Raw genomic sequence first — 22,002 nt, 5'->3', positions numbered from 1 at the left:
CTTCCTATGACAGCACATCTCCTGGACCAACAGAAGCGTCGGGTCTGAGCTGGGCATGACCCACAGTAAAGGGCGAGGCTCTGACTTCCACAGGAGAGCTCAGGGCTTCCCCAGACAAGGCTGACAGCCCTCAGGACATGCAGGTCTGAGACACCCCTGGCTGACAGTGCAGAGCAGTCAGTGTGGACTTACCTCGGACAACTGTGCCTGGGTAGAGGCAGCGATACTGCTGGCTCCAGTAGGCTGCGATCCTGGTGCCCTCGGGCAGGAACCTCACGGAAGGTGGTTTCACATCGATGATCTGGTTGGGACAAGAGGGAGGCAATCACTGACACTCTCAGCACCAGCACAGAACATCCCACCACACTTGGCATGCAGCAAAGCAGCTCTGCAGAAGGCCAGGGAAGGTTTCCCTACTGGGAAATGACCTCCTGTCTGCCCACAGCACAGCGTGAAAGCTGCTTTGTGCCCACTGCTAGTGGGGTAGCTCAACCACATGGCAGTGACCCACATCAAGGGGAGTTCTGCCCAGACTGGCCATGAAGGCAGGACCAAGGCACCCCTGCAGGCCCAAAACAGGGCTCAGACATTAAGGATAGGTCTCACATACCGCTTCCTGCAAGAGCTGCTCCAGGCAGTAAATATGAGGTCGGTTTCCCCTCTCACCTTCCACCACCACACGGTATCTGAAACACAAAGGCCTGGTCAGACACAGTGCATGGAAGACATCACCCCCATCAGCTCACACCTCCCTCTGAGCCCTACCATCAGTTCAGTTGAGAGCAGTTAATGAGAGGGAATGGGATTTTCCTCAGTGCTGATAAACCAGAGTGAACTCACCTTCCCTCCCTGCCAGATTCTGTCAGCTTCTCTCCAGCCAGCTCTGCACAACCCCAAATCAATCCCTGCATCAGCTGGGATCCCCATCCCACATCCCCATTCCTGACAGACCCTGGGCGGACAGTATAGCCCCTCAACTCACATGTCTGGTGAATGCACTGTCTTAACATGCCCAGCATAGAGCAGCTTGTCATCCATGGGGATGAGGACACGGAGGCCGTCTTTCAGCTCATCCTTGTCAATTATGCAGGAACGGGGAGCTGTGAAGTATTGGAGCAAGGTGGGGATTAGTGAGCAGCATGCATGAAGAAGTGACAGCAAGGGGAGAAGGAAACCTCATACCCCCAGCACCATCCTCCCCCAGGAAAAGGCCAGGAAGTTCTTTGCAGAAAGGGCTTACTGCCCGCGGTGAGTTCCAGGCAGAGGAAAGTTTTCCCTCCTTGGTAATAATAAGTCCCCTCTCTTGGTAATAATAATATGCAATAATAATTTTGGCAAGCCAAATTGTCTGGAAAAGTGGTATCTGCACCCCAAGGACCCATGGCTTTGGATGAGGAATGTGTAAAGGTAGCAAAGATCTCTGCTGAGCAGCTCTGGGAAACCTGCCCAGCTCCTCTACCTGTACAACTAGTCCCAAAGCTCCTCCTGCCCTCACCTGGTGTGGACGGTCGCTCAACCAGCATGCTCAGTGGAATGTTCTCATCCTCTGAGAAGCTGCTGTCTTGGTTGGGTTCAAAATCTTCTTCTGCTGCCATGCTCTCCATGAGCTTGCTGACAGCTCCTCCTTTGCCTCGGTTCTGCAGAAGAGCAAGCGGCATGTCAGAGGCAAGAGTCTGATCCCATCTCACCTTCGCCCAGCAAAAACCAGCCTGAGGATACTGGGGCAAACCTGTCTCCATCCTCAACTCTGTTATCACACAGAATTCAGCAAATGCACCCAAACTTGTTTGTTTGGTTGAACAAGGACCTTTGTTTGTCTGTGTTTACCCCAAGCACCACTGACAGCTGGCCAAAAGCTATTTCACATTAGCCACATCCTTCTCAGGGAAGGTAGGGCAGATCTGTGCAGTAGACAGCAGTAGCTCTGCATTCACCACCTCTCTGCACAGTGCTCCTGACATCCTGACTTCACTAAGCAGGCAGGAGGCACTGCTCCTCTTCTCAAGCACCCTGATCCACTTCTGGCTCTGTCACAGACAGACACTAGGTTCAGAAGTGATGTGAGAAGACAGTAATATGTGCTATGAGAGAAGACAGGCTACAGCAAGGGAGCAGAAACCAGCTGTGATCTGGCTCAGCCAGTGCTGAGCAAGGCAAGTCCATCACCATCTCCTTGGTCCTTGCTATCCATGAAAGCTCTTCCCTCCACCCTGTGGCAGCCTTAGAGAAAATCCTGCCTGCTCATTAATAATTTGGGGGATGAAGGGAAACGAACACCAGATGGTAGCAGCAGGTACTACCTGAGATGACTTCCTTGCACTTGAAGCTTCTCAAATCAGCACTTTCTTTAACACGCCCAGCAAAACCTGCCCATCTGTATTCCCCCCTCACACTGCAACAGTGCAGGAAAGGAGCAGGGGTTCTGCCAGCCATCCTCGAGTTCACCAAGACTAGAACCAGCCTCTCACCTCTTTTTTCACCTCCTTGGCTTTCACCTTGGCTTTGCTCTTCTTGGTGGAGCTCAGGGCATTTGCCAGGCTGACACGAACATCAGATGGGGAGCTAGGGATGCCAGGAGGAGACATGGAGGAGGAGGAGGAGCAGCAAGGGGTTTCTTTACCTTTCTTGCGCTGCTGAAATTAAAAACATTCCCATCAGTAAAGAGAGGATTGGCAAAGGTCTGGGCCCAGAGAGAGGGAAAAGGTGGAGCAGAGCAGGCTGTGCACAGGTAGGATGGCATTCAGCTGGCAGTTATTTCACTGACCACACCACATCCTTCCTCTTCTAGCTCTGCTTTCAGGCTTCGTTTTGGGAAGAGTTTTTCCACTACTTTGGAGAGCAATTCCTGCCCATCAAATCTTCCCCCAGAGAGCTCCAAGAAGATCCCAGCTGGGCCTCATGTCACAACTAACTTGTCTAACTCTCCCCACAATCATTACTCCTCTGTATCAGTGTTATGAACTGAGCTGGAGGAAGCTAAGCTTTCAGTGAGCAACCCAGAGATCACTGCCACCACCGGCCAGAGACAGCCCTTGGAAGACACAGCCTGAAAGGCCACAGCTCAGCGTGCAGATAAGGTCATGCAGAATGGGAGAGAGATTTGATGGTTTACTGCAGGATTGTCCACTCTGGCCAATCCAAGATGGATACATTTGGAGGGTGACAGGAATAACCTGTCCTGTTCAAACACTCTACTGCCTGCGAGTCAGAGCCAAGCCTGACAGCTCCCCCAGCCCATGTGGGGCTGCAAGGGGCAGTCAAGTAGCACTGGGGCAACTGCTGAGACAGGACTCAACTGTCCTCTGCCCATGGGGAGTTAGTCACCCTCCCGTCACCCTCAGCTCCCACATCGATTCTGCCAGCACATTCCTCACCTTGCTTAGCTCCTTCCTGTCCTTCCCCTTGCTGCCTTCCTTTTTGGGGCTCATGGGTGCCCCCTTGCCGCAGCGCCCAGGCTTAGAGACGGGAGTGGAGCTGGGGGGCGCCGCAGGGGTCAGCATGGCCGAGGCCATGGTGGCATCGTGGAGGAAGATCCGCTCGCTGCGGCGCCGGTTCCACAGGTCATCGTCGCTGGCCTCCAGCCCGAACTCGAAGCTCAGGTCCTTGGGGGATTTGAACTTCTTCAGCTTGCGGCCTTTCTCAGAGCCCAGCTTGGCTTTGTCGGCGCTCCCGGCTCCAGAGTCCAGGCTGCTGGGGGCCTGGCTTGCTGGGATGCTGCTTCCCTCCAGCGGTCCCTTCTTGCCCCGCAGCAGCCCTGAAGGAGACTTCTTCCTGATCTTGATCTCGCTCTCGGAGTCAGTGTATTCAAACTCTGTCCCTAGGGGCAAGATTCAACCATCGGTCAAAGCCCTGGCTGAGCCAAGAGGGTCCACATCCCACTGGGAGCTTCAGGACTCCACAGGAGATGCCGTGCTTGTTCAATAGAGCCCCTTGCTTGCTCCCCTTTCCAATCTGTACTTCCCTCAGATCTGCATTTCTGCCCCATGAAACACTGACTTCCTTGAAGAAAAGCCCACAAGTCTCCCCTGTTCCGAACCAGAGCCCAACCCATTCAGGCAGTGTGGTTCAGTATGTTCCCTGCCTCCACTTTTTGCCTTCTGCCATAACCCAAACCCTGCTCTTAAGAGAAAAGATACTCTAACACTTGTCTCTCCACAGAAAGAAGATGCTCAGCTGAAGCCAAGCAAGAATCCTGCAGGCTGAGCTTTCCACCCCCTCCCAGTAGGAGTCTTCTCCAGCCTCACCTTAGTTTCAGGAGAACAATTTCTTTAACAAATTGAATAAACCCATATTTGAAGCTGATTTTTTTTCCCATTGGCCACGAGACACTACAGATCTTTTCATTGGCTCAGGCAATCACCCTGGAGTCAAGAGAGGATCTTTTGTGTGTGGCAAATGGAAATCCCCTCACATTGGCCTCTGCTCAGCATCCTGGGCACAGTAGCAGCCAGAGGCCTGAAACCTTGTAGTGATGCCAAGATGTTCACTACCTTCCCTGTGTTCCCCAGAACCTGATGAAGCAGAGCAAGGTCACGTTTCCAGGGGCAGAAGGGAAACTGAGGCAGGACCCACAGACCCAGCAACATGGGCCGGAGGCAGGCAAAGCACTGGATACAAATAGCCAGGAAGAACCTCACCCAAGGTCACACAGTAAGTCTGTGTCAGAACAGGAGACTGAGCCCATTTTGTAAATGATTTATTATCCAGGGCACTGGACCTCCTGAGGTGGCACAGCACTCCTGATGATGTGTACAAACATCAGCAGAACCTGGTTCTCCCTCTACAAAAAAGAGCATCAGTCAAAGGTCCTCCTCCAATCTGCAGTGGATCTGCACAGCTCTGCCTTCAGACCAGTAAGACCTGAGATCAAGCCTTGCTTCAAGCCAGAGAGGCTGACAGAAACTCTTCTCAAGCCCGATGGTGAAGAGCCCCTGCTGTGATACCCTCAGTGTGCAGGAGACCCTTGAGAAAGGACACAAAGGACTGAACAACATCCATTTGGGAAAATGAAAATGTACAAGCATGGAGAGCATCTCCTCCCAGTCCTCCTCTTTCAAATATGTCACCTCCCTGAGTTCATTCGATCTGCAGGAACCTGCTCTCATCTTCTACCCAAACCTCTTCCCCTGAGACAGTCCCAGCACTAACAGGAAAAGAGCAAGGCTGTCAAAATTAAAGCTGGCAAGGTTCAAAATGAAAAACCCATTGGAAATTACAACATTCCTTCTCCTCTCCAACTGAGAGGCAATTTCTAGATGCTTCCAGTTTCAAGGAGGGCAGGTTACAAGGTGATAAATTCTTAACAGAGGCTGTTGGAACAAGCTGGCAAAAGCCTAATATAGCATGGAAACAGTGCTAAAACAAGCCAGGCTCCCTTGAAGACATCATTTTCCATTCTAAAGCATGCTATAAATTCCATTATCACTTAATAAATATTAATAGAGAATTTATAAATGGAGCCCACATAGACCTGTCTGACCAAGAGCAATGCCACCAATGGGCACTCGTGCAGCAGAGCACTGGGAGGGGAAGAAATGAAACTCAATGATTTGTAAAACTGAGAGAGGGACAGAAACACAGGGTCCAGAGCACTGCAGACACAAACAGAGGAAGGGTGCTCGTTCCAGGTCTCACTGTCCTGTTTCTAGGAGGAAGCTGATGGGCTGGCTTGACTGAAGGGGTACATCTTCTGCTTGGGTGTCTCTGCTCTCTTGGGTATCAAAGATCAGCTGCGTTTGGCACCTGCTTCCTTCCCTACAATGTAACAGCACTGCCCTGCCTCCAGTGCTCTGTCCATGGGGACACAGTACCCCGTCACTGGCCTTTCCAGCATGAATGCTAAGGATTCACCAGGTTGGAAAAGAGGGAACTTTGAGGAAGCCTCCAGAGAAACCATGTCTGCATCTGCTAAACCTGCCATACTCATGACTGGCTCTCGTGCTCCTGCTGGGCAATTCCACCCGCCTTCCACCACCAGGGCAAGACAGCGTCTGGGTCACAACCTGCTCTCTGGTACCACAGCTGAGACCTTCTCAACTTTCCACCTTGCCTCCACGCCACTAACCCTGACCACAGAACTCACCCATCAAGCTCTGCCGCTCCTCCTTCTTCTTTGCCTTCTGCTTGGCCTCCAGCTGGATGATGGAAAGCGGAGGGGGCACGATGGGGCTGGGCATCGCGCTGGCAGCAAACCTCGCCAGGAGGCCCAGGCCGCTCTCATCAAGGGCAGAGGATGAAAGCCTGTCGGTGCCGTCTGTCCCATAGTCCTCTGCTTCCTCCTCTTCCTCTTCATCCTCCTCTTCCTCCTCCTCTGAGCTAGAATCTAGCACGCAGAAAAGAGGAAGCCCATTACACATCTCATGGAGCTGCGCATCAGCCACATTTCCACCCTGAACTCGTAACCCTCCTGCTGCTCTGAGCCACCCATGAGCTGAGCCAGAGGATGCTGGCCACGGACACACAAGTGCCTGCAGCCATATATCTGGCATCACCCTGCCTACCACCACCCCTGAAGGACACATCAATCCAGGGAATGACAAAGAGGACCCACTGAAGGCGAGGCAGGGAAGAGCAGGGTGTTGGCAGAGATTTGAAAAGGATGCCATGCACCCCTTCCCTGCAGCTTTCAGGAAGAATTAAAAGCTTAATTCCTTTGAAAATCCCAACCTTGGAGCTGTGGGATTCCCCTCCCTCCCACCACCTCTTCCTCCATAATGAAATCCATTAGTGTAATCAGAACCAGCGATCAGCACGGAAGGGGAATACCAGAGACCAGCCTGTGCCACGGCGGGAGGCAAGGAAGACACAGAGAGGAGAAGGGGCAGGAGGCAAAAATGCAGAGGAGGGGGAGGAAATAATAATTTGAAAGCAATGGAATTGGAATGCATCAGGGGCGAAGGTGTAGGTAGTGTTGGAGACAAGGAGGAGTGTTTAAACACTCTGCCTCTAAACTCTTCCGTGCCTTTCGCTTCCCTCTCTACAGCTCTGGCTAGGGAAGCCCAGCTCAGCACAGGCAAGAAGAGCTGCCCACAACCAAAGACTTCTCTACAGCTCTGGCTAGGGAAGCCCAGCTCAGCACAGGCAGGAAGAGCTGCCCACAACCAAAGACTTCTCTACAGCTCTGGCTAGGGAAGCCCAGCTCAGCACAGGCAAGAAGAGCTGCCCACAACCAAAGACTTCTCTACAGCTCTGGCTAGGGAAGCCCAGCTCAGCACAGGCAAGAAGAGCTGCCCACAACCAAAGACTTCTCTACAGCTCTGGCTAGGGAAGCCCAGCTCAGCACAGGCAGGAAGAGCTACCCACAACCAAAGACTTCTCTACAGCTCTGGCTAGGGAAGCCCAGCTCAGCACAGGCAAGAAGAGCTGCCCACAACCAAAGACTTCTCTACAGCTCTGGCTAGGGAAGCCCAGCTCAGCACAGGCAGGAAGAGCTGCCCACAACCAAAGTCTAATTCTGGCAAAGGCATCAGCCTTGCTCCTGCCACGGCTGACACCCACCTAGAGCAGTGGGCTGGGGTTTTCCTCTCTGGTGTGTATACAGCAGGTATTTTAGGGGTAGAAGCTCTGAGAGTGGCACCTCTCTCCTTTCCTGCAGCACTTCCCAAGAGTCTGTCATCAGCTCAGAGGCAATTAATTTTAACAGCACCCCATCCAGGCAGCGCTGTGAGCAAGAGGCACTACACAAACGCACGTGCACCACACACACACACACATATATGAGCACATATACTCATCTATATATAGATGTATATATTTAACTGCAAAAAGTGGGTCTGGAAAAAGGTATTTCATTTCTCTTGAAATTGAAGGCTTAAGTAGGATCATCAAGGTTGCTGGAAAAAAATCACCACCACTAGCAGGAGCTCTGCTCTCCCTGCCTGAGCCCACTCAGCTCCCCACCAGCCCCTGCAGCTGAAAGCCAGCCAAATGAGAAGCCAGATCCCTTCAAAATGAGTTGGAATGAACATGAAAATCCTTTTCTTTTCATGTATGCCCTCTGGGATAGATAACAAAACATCCTCAACTCTTGGTTGCTAAATATATATATGTATGTGTGTATGTATTACAGTAACACAAGAGTTATTTTTCCACTTTGGATTACTCTTCTGTGACATTAGAAATAACAGGAATATCAAAACCCAGTGCTCTCAGCCTTGCATTTTACCAGCAGAAGTAATGGCCAGCTACTTTTATTTACATAGATATAGATAGATACAGATATAGATATATTTCCCCCCCCTTCAACAAGGAGATCTTATCTCCACAGCATACATCAGACTGTCACTAATTTTTAGCTGCATAAAAATCCTTTCCACGTTTCAGTTGCTCAGGCTGGCTCCCTGTGATACAAAAAAATGCTGCTTAAACCTACAGCTCTGCAGTAAATACCAAGAAACCCACAGCCCTGCTCACTACTTGCATAAAAACCACATGCAAAAAGGAAAAAAGTAAAATAAAATCCACAGCAAATTAGGATCAGATTCCTCCCCCTAGCAGATAAAGTGGCACAACTGCTGTTTTTCTGCTGAGTTTTGCCAAGATGAAAACAAATCCAGATGAACTCAGCTACTCTGAGATGTGGAAACCACCTGCCTGAAAAGTAGCCAAACTATGCCTGAGCTCAACAACACACCACAGGGTGTTGAGACACCACCACCACCCCTTCCACACATCCCATTTGGTCCCAAAATTCAGCAGTTCTCAGCAAAACCAGAAAAAAAAAAAAGGGAGGAAAATCAATCAATCAATCAATCAATCAATCATCCTGGACAGCCCCTCCTCAATGCTCCTCTGCAGAAAGTCTCGCTGAGCAGCTGGGGGAGGACAACAGGCCAAAAAAAAAGGGGAAAGCTTGCAGGAAAATTCATGACCTGCCCCATGAATCATAGCATCGTTAGGGTTGGAAGGGACCTCAGGGATCAGGCAGTTCCAACCCCCCCCGCCATAGGCAGGGACACCTCACACCACAGCAGGTTGCTCACAGCCACATCCAGCCTGGCTGCAAAAACCTCCAGGCATGAGGCTTCCACCACCTCCCTGGGCAACCTGTGCCAGTGCTTCATCACCCTCATGGGGAAGAGCTTATTCCTAACATCCACTCTGAATCTATCCCTTTCTGGTTTTTTCCCATTCCCCCCCAGTCCTATCATTCCAAGACACCCTCAAAAGTCCCTCCCCAGCTTTCTTGTAGCCTCCTTCAGATACTGGAAGGCTACAACTAGGTCACCTCGGAGCCTTCTCTTGTCCAGACTGAACAGCCCCAACTCCCTCAGTCTGTCCTCATAGCAGAGCAGCTCCAGCCCTCTGCTCATCCTCGTGGCCCTCCTCTGGACACCTTCCAGCACCTCCAGATCCTCCCTGTACTAGGGGCTCCAGAACTGGAGGCAGTACTCCAGGTGGGGTCTCACCAGATCCGAGCAGAGGGGGACAGTCACCTCCCTCGACCTGCTGGCTATTCCCAAGAACTTAAGGACTGTGCACTTGAGAGGGCAAAAAGGTGCCCAGCAGCTACAGTATTTCAAGTGCACCAAGGTGAAACAGATTTAAAAGGCAGGATGAAAGTGGCTATTACTCACACCACAGCAAGCACGCAATACAATAACACACCTGGCAGTTATTCTAACCTCCTGCAAATATATGGTGTCACACCATGGAAAAGACAACTGAAGGGAGTCTCTTGTCAGCATTTTTACCAAAACACCTTTTTTTTTTTTTTTTTTTAACTGCATGAGGGATACAATTTGCAGCCTGAAATAAACACATTTTAACACATTCACAGATCTCTCCTCCTCCACCTCTCTCATGGCGAGGGCGCAGATCTTGCCAACTCCACTCTGTGCGCACAGCACAATCCCTGCTCTTCTCCCTCCTGATCTTCTAAGGGACAAAAGCTAACAAAGAAAAGGTGGTGGTGGGGGGGGGGGAAAGAACACATTTGAGGTTCTGCTCTGAAATCCACATGCTTCTGATCTAAGCCCCCAGATTTATGGTCAGGGTGGCAAGTAAGCTGCGGGTGCTCTACGGCCATCTGCACAGCTTCTTGGAGAGACTCCTGGTGCCTGTGTTTAATGCGAAGCAGGAGTTTTACTCCTGCTGTACCCAAAAATATGCGTGGGTTTAAAATGCAGCATGAACAGATGCCTTTACACAACTGAAACCTCTTTTCCCCCCTCCCCTGAAAAAGTGATCTTCAGTTAACAATGGGGAGAAAAAAAAAGACATTAAAAAGAAAACCAACCCCCACCCCCCCACATAATCCACTTTTTTTCCCCCTTCAACAGTAATTGGGAGGGGAAACCCAAAATTCCAAGTTAAAAATACCTCTCCTAATTGCTATTTTTAAGAGCATGTATATGTGCATATATGCCCACACACTCAACCACACATGTGCATACAACTCCACAGCCAAAACAAACAACAAATCCACATTTAAATGCTACTGATGCCAGATAAACTGAAGTCAAAGAAGGGTTTGGGTTGTTTTTTTTCGTTTGGGTTTCTTGTTGTTGTTGGTTTTTTTCCCCTTGTAATTCTTACCTGCATTAAATTAAAATCCCAACCCATTTAAACCCACTAAATTCTCTCATTGCTCTGAGCACCTAACCTGCCGTGGTTATTTTGCTGTAGGAGAGCAGCAAATGAAGATTTGTTAATGATGAACTGAAACTGGTTAAGCAATTTGGTTTACAGAGACCGATGGAACAAGATGGATTGAGGAGGGTGTGGAAAGGAAAGGCTTGGGAAGGGGGGAGGGGAGAGGGAGGAGGGGGGAGGAGTAAAAAACACACACTTGAAAAACAGTCATTTCACATTGTAAAAAAAAATAGCATGATTTTCTCATAACACCAAGCAGGCCTACAGCATACAAAGCAGGCTAAGTACAGGCAGACTTTAGACAGCTACTGGGTCATTTGACATCTGAGTTGTGAAATCTGTCCAAATTCTGGAAGTTACTTAAGTTTTGAATGTCCAATTTCAGATTGGTTTGGGGTTTTGGGTTTTTTTTTGGACTGATTGGTTTGGTTTGTTGTTTTGTTGTTGTTTGGGGTTTTTTTTAAACAAGCCAATTGTCATTGGAAGATTTGGGGTGGTTTTTTTTTTCTCCCCTTCCCCATATGTGCTGTGCTGCTGACTCCAGAAGTACTTATCAAAAATTAAAAACATGACAACTATCACATGGGAATAACTGCAGGGAACCAGTTGTCCCTCACTGTTTGCCTTTTGTGGTGGTTGTTTTTTTTCAGTGGGGTAAAATCATCTTCCAGGTCAGGGAACAGAAAGCAGGGAAGAAGGCACTGATTTCTTAAGGAAAACAAGAGTGTGGAAGAAGAGGAACTATGGGTCTTCAGAAAGGTCAAGGTGTTGCCTATCTTGATGGTTTTCTAAAGTCCTATGTGGCTGTGGACCTCTCCAGGGTCACTGGGTGGAAACCCACAAGCTCTGCCTGTTATCAGAACAGCAAGGCTGTGTTTGGTCTGTAAGAAAGGGCATGTGCCTGCCTCTTCTGTCTCAAACCAGGGGAAATCAGGTCTTCCTGCAGCTGCTTCTACCTCTGACACAGATACTGGCACGGCCACGGGCAGGCATTTACCCTGCAGTCTGCACTGCAGCTCAGAAACCTTTAAGGCTAGTGGCAGAGCCTCTGTAGGCAGTGCCAAGGCTTCTCATCTTGGACCCATCTGCAAAGCCTTTCGCTGGGGCAAGGGATTCTCCACGAGACGGCGTGCAAGCAGCAAAGCATTTCTGGAGTCCTCAAACACATACACAGAGGCCAACCTTCCGTGCAAGACTCTTCATGGACAGAAGAAAAGTCAACAAGTGGACAGCAATCATCTTCAAAATTAAAATAACCGAGAATGCAAAGAGCTACGTGTCATTATTCATGGAGGCAACAGCGAAACGTCTGAGGCTGACAGATGACAGAAAGAAAAGTTATTTTGCCTACCTACATAACAATGGTCAAGGTTCAGGTTCATGGCTAGTGACCCTCGCTGAGAAGTGTCTGCCCTACAACCAGCCAACCACTTTGCTTCTTTAGTGCAGCGTGAGAGCAAATGCAAGAGACCGACACAGACATTCAAAGCATCATGGATAGGGGCAGGGGTGAAAGGGTTGGTCAAGCAGCTGCAAGGAGAAAGCCAGCACTTCTAGAAAAGCTGAGGTTATTAATCGGTTTAGTATCAGGGAAAGCCATTAGAAAACCCTATTACCCAAATATCCCTTCAAATAATTGCTTCTGAGAAAGAACAACTTCAAACAAACAAAACCAAAACAAAACAGGAAAAAAAAAAAGGAAAATAAAAAAAAGGAAAATAAAACAGCAACAACAAAATTGGGGGGGTGGGGGGAAATAAACCAAACCAAAAATAAACACCCCCCCCCAAAAAAAATCAAAACAGTAACCAATAATCCCTCCCAGCCTCCCCCTTCCAAGCCCACCTCCCACCCCAGGAGGTTTTGCATCTTTGGTTTCCCCACCATTAAATGACACCTCAGAGGGAGTTACAATGCATTTCCCCATTTGTTCCAGATTCCCCAACCTCCTCCCTTGTCCCCTCCCAGGCTTTATCCCAGAAAACTGGGATTTTTTTTAATTGACTTAATTTTGTTGGTTTGTTTGTTTGTTTTTTTTTTTAAAGCAGACAGGTTACTTGAATAGAGACAAAGCCAATTTAGGGCCAAGTCACCTATCTGCTTACCTGGAGCAAAACCAAAAAGCAAATCCCAAAACCCCCTCAAGAGCTGAGCAGCTAAAAGGGATTGATATCCTCAAAATTTCCAACAGCAGCAAAAAAATTAAACGAAGGAAAGATGCAGGAAGGAACAGGGAAGGGAAGAATGGAAGTTAACACAGACTCTTCATGGAAATGTGGCAATCTCACCCTCTCAGAAAATCCACTATCCCCAGAACTTGGTGGGTTTCTCTACAGAGTAATTTTTATGGCTGTGTTTGGTTGGTTGGTTGGTTGGTTGTTTTTTTCAAGCATGCCTTTCGCTTTTGGCTTTTCTTTGAAAATGCTTTGGTTGGGTCCAGGCCAGAGCCACATCAAACCGAATCAGCATCCTGTATCTTTCTGCTGTGTTTGGTAAAATTTGTATTTGTTTATTTATTTATTTATTTTTGTTTAGTTATTTTTTTTCAGTTGAAATTATCTTTCTGTGGAGGTTGGGTTTGGAGGGAAGGAAAACGAACAAAGAAAGAAAGAAACAAAGAGGTGAGCGAAGGAAATTAACGTCACAAAACCAAAACCAAACTAAGCAAAAGAGAAAAGAAAACAAACAAACAAAAAAAAAGCAGAAGTATCCAGCCCCATTTTCAATTAACAGCCCTCTGAGCAGTGCAAAATACTGAAGGGCTTGTTCTGTGCTACATCCAGGCCTGCCATGCAACTCAGATGATAACTACTGGGGATGCTCTTGCTTAGCATTCAGCCCAGACGAGCTACTTTCTTTTGGGAGCTGAGGGCTCATTAAAATGACCTTTCCCCATGATTATTATTTAATGAGTGAGCTCTAAAACAGAAACCCCTTGTGTCTCTGGAGGAAAAGTCTCAAGTAATCTCCTTTCCCACTGAAGTACTAATGACAGGCTGACAAAAAAATAAGCTGCAAGGAAAAAAAAAACAAAAAACCCACAACCTGGGGTGAGGGAGGGAAACTGCAGAGTCAAATTTAATGCAGTAATTGCCACATCCTTGAACACCATGGGCTACATCTAAGCATCTGAAAAAAGAAAATTTACCACCCCAAAAAGCTTGCCAGTGAAAAAAAAAAATGAATCATTTCTGGCTGTTAAACTGATGGGGACTTTACACCCAGCACCCTCCTGCAGCAGCAACTAGGACCAAGTGCCTCCTGTCTTATCTACCTGCCTCGAGACAGTCTATCAACAGAGAAAATAAACTGAACAAGAAAAGAAGAACAAAACAAAAATGAAATTAAAGGGGTTGGGGGAGGGTGGGGGTTTGGGGAGGGAAGGCCTAGGCTTTATCTGGACAAAGGCAGCAGGGATATTTGAATAATAGAGAGTACCCCAGACTAGGTTAATTCCAGTTCTACTCATGGGGAGTGGGAGCAGGAGGGGGATGCAGAGCAGGATGAAGTGAAGCGGTAACCTAATTGCCTGATAAGAGACACAGCAAGAGAGACAAGGTACACAGGTTTAGTTAAAAATGAACTTGATATGTTTAATAAAGCTTGGTATACCAAATCGCAGTACAAACATCAAGTCACACGGCCACACAACAGTATCCCGGTAGTAAAAAAGAAACCAAACCAAACAAAACACACACAAAGAAAGGAAAAAACAAAACAAAACAAAAAGGAAAAAGAAGAAAGGAAGGTGGGGGGGGGGGAAGTAATTTAAAAAAAAAAAAAAGAAAAAAGACTTAAAAAAAGGAAAAAGAAGAAAGAAAAAAGTAATTAAAAAAGGAAAGAAAAAGTAATTACAAAGGAAGGAAAAAATAATTAAAAAAGGAAGGAAAAAGTAATTTTAAAAGGAAGGAAAAAGTAATTAAAAAAGGAAGGAAAAAGAAAAAGAAGAAAAGGGGGGAAAGAAAATTTAAAAATGGAAAGGAGAAAGTAATAAAAAAAGGAAAGGAAAAAGAAGAAAAAAGGAATGAAAAACGTAATAGAAAAGAAAGGAAAAAGAAGAAAGAAAAAAGTAAAGGGAAAAAAGTAATTAAAAAAGGAAAGAAACAAGTAATAAAGGAAAAAGGAAAAGAAGAAAGAAGGAAAAATGTAATTACAAAAAGGAAAGAAAAATGGAACAAAAAAAGAAAGGAAAAAGGAAAAGAAGAAAGAAGGAAAAATGTAATTACAAAAAGGAAAGAAAAATGGAACAAAAAAAGAAAGGAAAAAGAAAAAGAAGAAAGAAGGAAAAATGTAATTACAAAAAGGAAAGAAAAATGGAACAAAAAAAGAAAGGAAAAAGAAAAAGAAGAAAGAAAGGGGAGAAAGTAATTTTAAAAAAAGGAAAAGGAAAAAGTAATAAAAAAAGAAAGGAAAAAGAAGAAAGAAAAAAGTAATTTAAAAAAGGAAAGGGAAAAAAGTAATTCAAAAAGGAAAGAAAAAAGTAATTTAAAAAAGGAAAAAGAAAAAGAAGAAAGAAAAAATTAATTAACAAATGAAAGAAAAAAGTAATTAAAAAAAAATTCAAGTAATTAAAGAAAAAAAACAAGAAAGAAAAGGATAAAAAGCACCTTCCAAACCTCTACAAGGCTCATGCCAAAAATAAAAGAATTAAGAAAGAAAATAATAATAATAATAATAGTAATAATAATAATAATAATAATATAATGGTGGTGGTGGTAGCAAGGAAGAAAGTGAGGGAAAAACTGAAGGGAGGAAGGGAATAGGAAAGCAGGGAGAGGTGGACACTAAAACCCAGTTGATATAAAAGCTCCAAAAGAGCCAGCCAGTAATAATATCACAATGATACAGGTACAAAAAAAAGGATAAAAACTTCACCGTCGGGCTGATACAGCAGGCTACGCTGCCAAGAACAAAGATGGCCGCCCTGGCTCCGACCATCAAAATGGCTGACCCCGACCCGCCTGGCCCCTCGCTCGGCCCCTGCCCCGCCCGCTCCCGCACAGCCATGGCAGAGGGGTGCGTGTGGGGTTGCGTTTGCTATAAGCTAGTAACCTTGATCGAACGAGTCCTCCGAGGAGTCGCTGAAGGAAGATCCTGCCTCAGCCTCGCGCAGCAGCAGGCAGAAGGGCTGCTTCCGGCCCGCCGCCGCCTTTGGCTTCAGCGGCCGCCCAGCCGCCGCGCTGCGAGGGGCTGCCTTGGGGCCACCAGCCACCCGGCCACCCTTCCTGGCCACCGCCGCGCTGTAGAGACTGGGCGGCCGCGGTTTGGGGGCGGACGGGGGCTGCGCCGGCCACTCGTCCCTCAGGGATCCCTCCTCCTCCTCCTCTGAGTCCGTATCTGCGGTCAAAGCGGGTGGGAAGAGCGTTACATCAGGGAGTAAGGGGTTAGGGGGTTTGAAGTGGGGTTTTTTGGGGGGGTGCTTTGGTGTGTTTCTTTGTGAAGAGGTGGTAAAAAACGAGAAGGGAAAATGGCTGCAGGAGGGGCTGTGTGCCACTACTTTCCACAGCCCTCACAGGTCCCTCCATCACAAGTCTTGGTCTCAGCAAGTGGCAGCTGAATCAACACAGCAATAGGTATCTTCTTCTTTTGGTCAGAAACAGGCACTCTCCACCTATGCTGAATGACTCCTGTCCTCCTTTCAGACAAGATCTAAGAAGCATTTTTAGCTCAGGAGCAAAGAAACCAGAGTAGATGTTTCCACCGTGAAGATGTCCACCAAAGGCACAGCAAAGCCAACAAGCAGACGTTGGCTTGAATTAAGTCTTAACCACGGTTACGTTCAGTGCTGTGTCCTAAGTCTCCTCCTCTCCGTGAACCAATTCTTCCACAGGGTTTTCACCATGGGCAGCCAGCGCAAGCCCAGCTGCCAAGCAGGCAACATGTCTAACTCCAAATGTCCAATTCCAACATGCCACCTCAGATGTGCAATACACAGGGCACTGAAATGGAGCAGGGACCAAACCACTCCTTATCTGTGAGCTACAGCTTTACAAAGCTGCCAAGCCCCATGGGTGGTGAGAATTATCCACGGGTCCCCTCTGGCATCTGATGTGTGGAACAAAAAGCATATGGTACCCTGGATGCAATAAAAGCAAGCATGAACTGTCACCTCTCTGCTTGTGGGTGCACCATCAACCACAATGTTATGGACGTTGTGGCGAGGACTGTTTGTGCCTATGAGCAGCAGCAGATGCTCTCCAGTGTCAGCCCAGGTCGAGCATCGCTCCTCCCTTCGACTGCATTGGTTGTGAAGAGGAAGAAATGAGGAAGTTTAGAGGGCCCAAAGCCCAAATATGCAAATGATTCTGGGCATCTGATTTCTGTTAGAATCTGTCGGAATAGGATGCTCAGTTTGCCTTTGGATCTATGCCCAAGGTTTTCAGGGCTCCAGCTAGAAAACCATGAGGTTAGGAGGCAGAATGACTTGGCCCCAGTCCCGCTTCTCCTCCTCCACAAGAGCAGCCCCACCAGTCATGGGAGGTGCTGCCATATGCTCGACCTGCCTCCCCAAATCCATCACGCCTGAGTGACCAAATGACAGGCTAAAGCCCTTGCTTTGAACCTGCACACAGCTGAAAAACCACACGCCAAAGCTGAGCCATTTCAGAGTCAGTTCTTCAGCGACAACAATCCTACTGAGCTGGCAAAGGATCCACTAGGAGACTTGCTGCAGAGGAGAGGGCTCAGATAGGAGCTCCCTTGGGTCCAGAACCGAGTTTTTGGCTTGGAAGACATAGTACCAAGTGCAAGGGCACTGCAAAATCTCCCTCTGCCATAAGCCAAAGCTTTTAGCTCTGGCAACAGCCCTTGCTTCCTCTTCCCGCTAGCTCCAGAGTTTAGGAGCCATGTGTCTGTCTTCGGGAGCGAAGCAGAATCAAGAACAGAACTGTTGGGTGGTGTATACAGCACAATCAGCCAAAGGCTGTGTTCAAGTCCATTGGACACAAGAGCTCCTATTTGGCCATGTAAATGGCTCATTTCATGCCAAGCATTTGTTCCGTTGGAGAATCCCTAGCTCATCATCTTCCCCATCAGTGACATTTCTAAACTGGTTCTGCACCGAGAAATGTATTTGCTATGCACACAAACACCCCACAAGGGCTTGAATAGCTGCAAGCCAAGGAAGAGATGTGCAAGCAAGTGAGCTAAGACAATTATGCAACCAGACCTCAGACCATAAACTCCACGTCCCTCACATGATCTCTGCCCCACTGTCTACACGAACCATTAAAGATTCTTCTACCTCTGGTTCTGCTGTCTTCCTGACACCACCTGCAGTTCAGATTTGCCCTTCTGTTGCAGGGGTCCCTAGCTCTGCTCGGTGGCAGAAGCCTTTGCCTCAGGTGCACTTTGGGTTCAGACATGACAATCATTACACAGGATGCTGGGATGGAGATGAACATTGATGAGACAGATGGGAAGGCTGAGCACAGTCAGCCAGGAACCACTGAAGGGCAGGAAAATGCTCATGAACATCAGTGCCCTCTGGCAGGCTTTGCCTTCTCCAACTGACTCCACCGCATAATACTAAAGCCAATTCCACACAACTCGACAAGGACTTCAAAAGTCAATTGTTAACCACCTCCTGGAGCAGAGGCTGTGAGTTCTGACAGGTAGGAGGAGAGTGTCTGTTCCTACCAAAAGCAAGAACGTGGGGCAACTTCTTTTTTAAACCATTTTTCCTCATTGATCACAGGCCAGGAAGAGACACACTGATACTGGCTGCCTCTTAGACACCAAGTTGGGGGCACAACTCATGCTGATCCCAAAGATTCAGTAGCATTGATTAGCCACCTTTCCACTCATGAGCAAAAGCAGATCCATCTCCAAGACCCAGAAACCACCACCACAAGCCCCCCCTTCTGCCCCCAACATATTGCACTGTGAGAAGAGACAAATGAGGAGTTACTTACTATAGGAGTAGCTGCTAACTTCAGATATTGCTGGTGAATGGGAAACCTTCAGCTGGTTTTTGACTTTTAACCCCACCTCCATCTTCTTCATTTTGGCAGCCACTTTGTTTTTACCTTCCTTGGTGGTTTTCAGTGACAGGCCCAGGTTCTTGGCCATGCTTTTCTTGTCCTCCTTGCTCGGCAGAGCCTCGTGGGGTGGAAGATACCTGCTTCCACCTCCACTAGTTTTTGGCTTTCCCCCAGAGCTGTCAGCAAACTTGAAGGGGGATTTCAGCTTGTCTTGTTTGGTGAGGGACAGGGCCTTGTCAAGCTTGCTGGCCAGCTGCTCCTGATCTGATGGCACCTTCTTCTTTTTGAGCTTTAACTGCCGAGGTGAAAGGAAGACACATAGGTGAATATCGACAGAATATCATGGCAGACCTGAGGGATTTTCCTAGCCCTCAGACTGGTCTCTCATACACATTAGTTAATAAGGCCTCAAAATTATGGTCTTAAGCCCCAGTTGCCATAACCCACCGTGGCTCTAGGGAGGAAGAAGAGGAAGACATCAGTAAACAGCATGGTTTCACCCTTATTGAGCACCACAAAATCACAAGCTTAACTTAGAAAAGATTGAATTTTCTTCCAGAGGAAGTAAGTTCCATCAAACAGCATGTTTTGGAGTTCTTTTTCCTCACCACCTTCTGGTTTTGAGGATAGGTTTGGGTTGGTTTTACAAGCTTTACTCCAAATCACGAGGATTAAAAAATCTTCTTTACCCAAAACCCCAGCCAAATAAATAAGGATTTCCACGTAATCAACTAGCTCCAGAGGCTGGGATGCCTAAAAGACCCAAATACCTCTCAGCAAGAGCATCAGCAGCACTGCATTACAGCTGTTACATCCTTTTCAGCATTTTCTTGCTTCTTGAAAAAAAGCAAATATACTTTACATGTGCTACAGCCAGATAACAGCAGCTGTAACTCAGGACTTTGCCTGCATGCATTTAGGATTTCATCAGCAGCTTAAAGCTCCAGTAAATATCTCATTGCCTCAACAGGAGCAGAAGAAAACCCTGCATTTAAAATAGCAAGGTTGTGCTCCCTTTCCTCCCTCGCTTCAGGAAATCCATTCCCTTCCACTATCTCATCAGGCAAAGGGGTAAGGCAAGCATTACTCTGGATACAGAGCTAGTACAACGCTGCAATGCTCTGGTTGGCTTGGAGGCTCTCCACTGCCTACCAAACAGGTTCAACCTCCATCAGCCAGCCTTAGCCTTTGCAAACACCCCTCTGCTGCACAGACAGTCAGTCCTCTCAGGAGGAGCTTCTAAACCCATATGAACTGAAAGCAGATGCTCTAAGATCAGGAGTAGTTGTCCAGTGCAAGTCAACACTACCAAAGCAGGAAAGAGATGTGCATCTGGCCCATGGCTCCATGTTCCCCATGAGGGCACTGACCTCATTTGAGAAGCTGGGAGCCGCATCGTGCTCTTCCCAGCTCTGGTTCCTCCCTTTCATCTTGCCACTGCAGCTCTCCATATCCTCATCCTCTTCCGGGAGAGCCCCTTTGTGCCTCTTCTTCATGCCCTCACCAGTCTCAGAGTCTTCAGAGAGCAACAAGGACTTGCTCAGTCTGCAAGCCAAGGACAGGAGGGGTCAAGGTGGGGAGGCTTTCCTCCTTGTGATCCCCATCAAGCTCAAAAGTGAGGTTAAATGCTTCCTAGGACAGTGGGGATCCTCAGTGGGAGCCAAGGCCACTGCGAAATGACAGCACTTTGGACAAGGTTTTCCACCAAACAGGAGAGCCAAGGATTCCATCTTGCACACTCTTGGCCACCAGCACAGACGAGGGTGCCTGAAATCAGACACCTTGCAAGGTGGTCTCTGAAAGGAAGTTTATTTGGTGTCCTGAGTAACAGCCACCCAAAAGTGCCTGACTTGGCACAGAGCAGCAGAGGGAAGCACAGACAGCTGAGCTGGCACTGTAGGTCTTTTCCCACCTCTACTTTCATGGACTCTGTAGGTGCAGAGATTCCTGGGCCCCAGGGAGGTGCTTCACTGCCCAGACACTTGCTCTGGTTGCTCAGAGGTATGAGCAAGGAGATGGTAATAAACTGCCACACAAGGTGACAGGGAGGGACAAGGGCAGTGTAGGAACTGGCTTGCCCAAAGGAGAGGCAATGTGCTTTACAAGCCTGGCCCTCACGTGAGAGGCATTTGTGACCTACATCTTCAGTCTTGCTTTGGGATTTGGGGGAAAGGGAGAGAGTGAATAAGTAACTTATAAAAAAATCAAAAAAAATGAAGTAGGTGAGACTAAAGCACATCTTTCGTAGCTCTCCAGCTGCCTCCAGTAACTATCCAATGGATGGTCAGTAAACACCTCAAGACCTCTACCAAGCCTCCACTAAAAGCTCTCACATGCCACCTCCTTCACACTAAGCCTGCTGGCCCAGGTCATATCACCACCACAAAGCCTCTAACACTGAGCAGCCTCCTCAGCTTCCAGGCACTTCTCCTCCCTTCCATCCTCTCCACTGATCTCCACAGACAGCTAAACCAACACCTCAAGTCCTGGATGTTGGCTGAGGTTGTATCTCCACCTCCTACACCAGGCCGCCCAAGCGTTCCTGTGAAGCAGGGACATGCACACGCAACACGAGCATGCACGCACACATGCACAACTCCAGCCACCTCTAGATGCCTCCAGCCTTGTCCAGCCATCCAAACACAAAGAGCAAAACACAGAGTCACCAAGAGGACAGGGTTTCAGAAGCGCATGGTCAGTGGGAGCTGGGCACCTGACTCTGATTTGTTCTCCTGAAAGGATGTTTGCAAAAATACGCAGCACATGGGGAAGTCAGCTGGGAGATGCCTTCCCATTGCAGAGACCTGGCCATCTAAAGATGGTCAGATGGCAAATGATGGCGAGATCCAGGCATCCAAATGAGAGCAGCTGGACTCACGAGAGAGAAAAAAGCAGAAGACAGAAAGATCCAGAGACCTGAAAGAGACAAGTCAGGTGAAACCAACTCCCACTGATGAAGGGAACAGAGATGAAGAGCAGAAACACAGGAGGAAGTCCTACAAAGTAGATAACCTGGCACAGCAGTGTCCTTCCAGGTTCTGACACCGACATCCCTGCAACCAGCTCGGCAACACCCGCTTGCACCGTCCGCTCTCCTGAAGACACACGAGGACTCACTCCCCGGCACCAAGAGCTCACCTCCAGGACCCTGCCCAGCCAGCTGCTTCCTATCACCTTCACTGCTGCTCACCTCAGCCTGTCCTACTCGCACCCAACACCACAGACACATGCTCTACCGGCGGGGAGGGAGAAGGCTGGCACCGTATTCCCACTGGCAGGACACGCTCACGGCCAGCTCACGCGCTGCCAGAGCCTGGCCTGCCAATGCAACACCACGGCAAGCCCCCGCTGCATCTGAGATGCTCTCCCCAAGTCAGAGCCTGGTGCAGCGACCCTGTCATTTTTTTGCCCATCTTCCCCAAATTCC

General features: G+C 48.2%; 1 protein-coding gene across 3 annotated transcripts in view; it reads right to left on the bottom strand.

Moving 5' to 3' along the window:
- TNRC18 (trinucleotide repeat containing 18) overlaps positions 1–22,002 on the bottom strand; it is a 59,329-nt gene that overhangs the window by 6,841 nt on the left and 30,486 nt on the right. For 2 of the 3 annotated variants that reach the window (XM_054180320.1, XM_054180322.1), the window contains 10 exons: positions 19,946–20,120; positions 18,507–18,870; positions 15,646–15,930; positions 6,083–6,322; positions 3,375–3,817; positions 2,469–2,633; positions 1,496–1,637; positions 983–1,100; positions 611–686; positions 193–301 (listed from right to left, as the gene is read on the bottom strand). In XM_054180320.1, coding sequence (XP_054036295.1) covers positions 193–301; positions 611–686; positions 983–1,100; positions 1,496–1,637; positions 2,469–2,633; positions 3,375–3,817; positions 6,083–6,322; positions 15,646–15,930; positions 18,507–18,870; positions 19,946–20,120 — 2,117 coding nt within the window. The remainder of the gene's footprint in view (positions 1–192; positions 302–610; positions 687–982; positions 1,101–1,495; positions 1,638–2,468; positions 2,634–3,374; positions 3,818–6,082; positions 6,323–15,645; positions 15,931–18,506; positions 18,871–19,945; positions 20,121–22,002) is intronic. The other variant, XM_054180321.1, reaches the window with a different exon arrangement.

Source organism: Dryobates pubescens, chromosome 4 (assembly GCF_014839835.1).
Source record: "Dryobates pubescens isolate bDryPub1 chromosome 4, bDryPub1.pri, whole genome shotgun sequence".
NCBI classification, from domain to species: Eukaryota; Metazoa; Chordata; class Aves; order Piciformes; family Picidae; genus Dryobates; species Dryobates pubescens.
Note: the sequence above shows the minus strand (reverse complement) of the source record. Positions and strands in the feature narration are given on the sequence as shown.